At 50.7% G+C, this 2,521-nt stretch overlaps 1 protein-coding gene across 6 annotated transcripts in view; it reads right to left on the reverse strand.

The window, feature by feature from the left end:
- Nucleotides 1–1,910, reverse strand: part of IKBKB (inhibitor of kappa light polypeptide gene enhancer in B-cells, kinase beta) — a 52,292-nt gene extending 50,382 nt beyond the window's left edge. For all 6 annotated transcript variants that reach the window (XM_006765533.2, XM_006765531.2, XM_006765532.2 and 3 more), the window contains exon 1: nt 1,754–1,910. In XM_006765533.2, coding sequence (XP_006765596.1) covers nt 1,754–1,858 — 105 coding nt within the window. In that variant the 5' untranslated portion in view covers nt 1,859–1,910. The remainder of the gene's footprint in view (nt 1–1,753) is intronic.
- Between the last annotated feature and the right edge of the window lie 611 nt (nt 1,911–2,521).

The following is a 2,521-nucleotide window of genomic DNA, read 5'->3' on the forward strand; positions in this document are numbered from 1 at the left end:
CAAAGACTTATATTTTTGATATTTATTTTATATATTTAAATGCCATTTAACAAAGAAAAATCAACCAAAAAAAAATGAGTTCACGTGTCATAGGTTCGCCATCACTGGCCTAGTGTGTCTAGAAGCAGCCCAGCCCAGGTACATGGGGCTATAGAATGATCTGGTTCTGCTGTAATGCTAGACCCCTGGCTATCCTCTGGCCAGAATAAATTTGAGCCAGTGGTGTTACTGAGGCCCCCTCAGCCAGGGGTAGGCTTTGCTAGAACTCTGGCTTACCAGCTGGGTATAAGAATGTTACTGTCATGCAGAGTACAATACTGGTTAGGCAGCAGACTCGATGACTTTCGCTACTTGCTGCAGCCAGGCTCCTGGCCTGCCTTCAGTCCAAAAGGGTGCTCCTGGCCTGCCCAGTTTTTCTCAGTGGTTAGAGTGTCGGCCAGTGGACCGAAGGGTTCGATTCCTAGTCAAAGGTACAGACCTTGGTTGCAGGTTCCCCAGCCCAGGGAGGGGTGCATTCAGGAGGCAACCAATCAATGCTGTCTCTCTCACCTTGATGTTTCTCTTTCTCTCTTCCTCCTTCCTCCTCCCTCCCTTGCATGCTCTGTCTAGAAATCATTGGAAAAAATATCCTGGGGAGAAGATTTTAAAAAAAAAGAAGTGCTCAGCAGCCCTCGACTAAAAAGCAGGTGCCTTCCAGGGCTTCGCTAGGTCTAGATTGTGGATCAAGAAGCTAATTTAGCTTTTTGGTGAGTGAGAGTTCCCTAGCGCAGTGGTCTCCAAATTGGGTATATGAACTGCAGTGCAGGGGTTGCCCAAAACTGGAATCCAAAAAAATATAAGTTCATAAATTAAGCTTTTCGGATATTAACTATCTGGCACTCTCCTCAGACCTTTAGTCAAAAAGTCATTTGCCACTTCTGGTACTCGGGGCGTCCCGAGGAAAAGGGCATTTCACAGGCAGGGGTGGACGGGGCCTACGGGGAGAAGTTGCACGTTACATGTGCCCCGCTTAGTTATACTTATGAGTTGTATTCTCCAATGTTTAATAACTCTCATAAAGTGGTTGAGTGGCTTAGAAAGGCTCCTACAGAGAATTTCAGTGCGTGTAACACCTGCACAAGCAAACAGAAAAATGGAAGAACACTTCTAGTGTGGAAAACTCAGGTCAGACACATAGGAGCAAAAACAATGAATTTTAATCAGATCTAAAAAGAAATCAGTCCAAGTAACTCAAAATTATAAAAACTGTTTGAAATACGGATTTTCACCCCCAGATCCTTAACAATAATTCTCACTTGCGTGAGCCTCTGCGTATGTTATGCTGTGAAGTATTGCAAACACTGATAAGAAACTCAAAAATATTTCATTATTGCCATCTTTTACATTTTTCTATGTGTATGTTTTATAATGGGATCTATTAGAACAAAATATATTTAATACATGCTAGTCTAACGTTAGCATAGACATATAATTTAAAATATAATTGAGGCTGAAAGCTTAACATTCTTTTACTATTTGTTTAGGTGGCGTAGTCAGTAAGCTTGGAGACCGCTAACGGAGAGTCGGCATAGCGGCCGTGAAACCCCCATCCTCAGGCCCCCTTCCTCACTCTCTCCCAAGAAGCCCTTGGCCAAGGTGAGCAGCATGCACCCACCTGGCGCACGATGGGGTACAGGCAGTGAGGGGGGCCTGTCTTCCACAGCCCGCACTCTGCCTGCCCATGGCCCTTCCCCACTGCACGGAACCCCCCTACCTGATTGTGCCACCGGATGACGTTTCCGAATCCCCCGGTCCCAAGTCGCTCTTTCATTTCCCAGGCCCCACATGTCTGGGTGGGCAGGGAAGGTGACCAGCTCATACCGATGCCGGGCTCACTCTGGAAGCAATTTGGGGTGGGAGACAAAAGGTTACAGTTCAGAAAGAACGGAACTCAAGGAGGTGGGGCAGGTAAGAGAGACCATAGCCTTTCCAGGTAAGAGAAGAAACTGAGCTGGTTTGCAACGTGTATGCAAGTCTGACGTGTGTTTTGGTTTGGGCAACAGAGTTTTGTCTTCCTCACTTTCCCCCACCCCCGCCTCAGCCGTGGGGTCAGCGAGCAGGGCGGCAGGTCATGCACAGGAGGCGCTGCCCCACAGCCCGGGACCTCGGAAAGGGATTCCCGGCCTGGACCTGGGCGGGGGGCGTCCTGCCCTGCCCTTCGGCCCCAGGCGGCAGGGGCAGAATCCGTCTGGGTTTCCCCACGGTCATGTGTGTCTTCCCACAGCCCCGGTGAATCACGGCGCTGCCCTGCAGCCACCCAGCTGGAAGGAGCACCCACCTGGGAGCAGCCCCTGGAACCGCCCGCGAGGGCTGCTCTCCGGGCCTCCCCCTCCAACCGCACCCCAGACAGGCTTCCACGCCCGGAACCCCGACTTCTAAACTCCACACAAGTGTCTTCAGGGGCTCAAGTGAGGCGGGAGGTGCAAGCGGAGCCGAGGGGACCAGGGGTGGGCAGGTGTCCCGGGCCCCAGCACCGCGCGGC

This window comes from Myotis davidii, unplaced genomic scaffold (assembly GCF_000327345.1).
Source record: "Myotis davidii unplaced genomic scaffold, ASM32734v1 scaffold93, whole genome shotgun sequence".
Taxonomy (NCBI): domain Eukaryota; kingdom Metazoa; phylum Chordata; class Mammalia; order Chiroptera; family Vespertilionidae; genus Myotis; species Myotis davidii.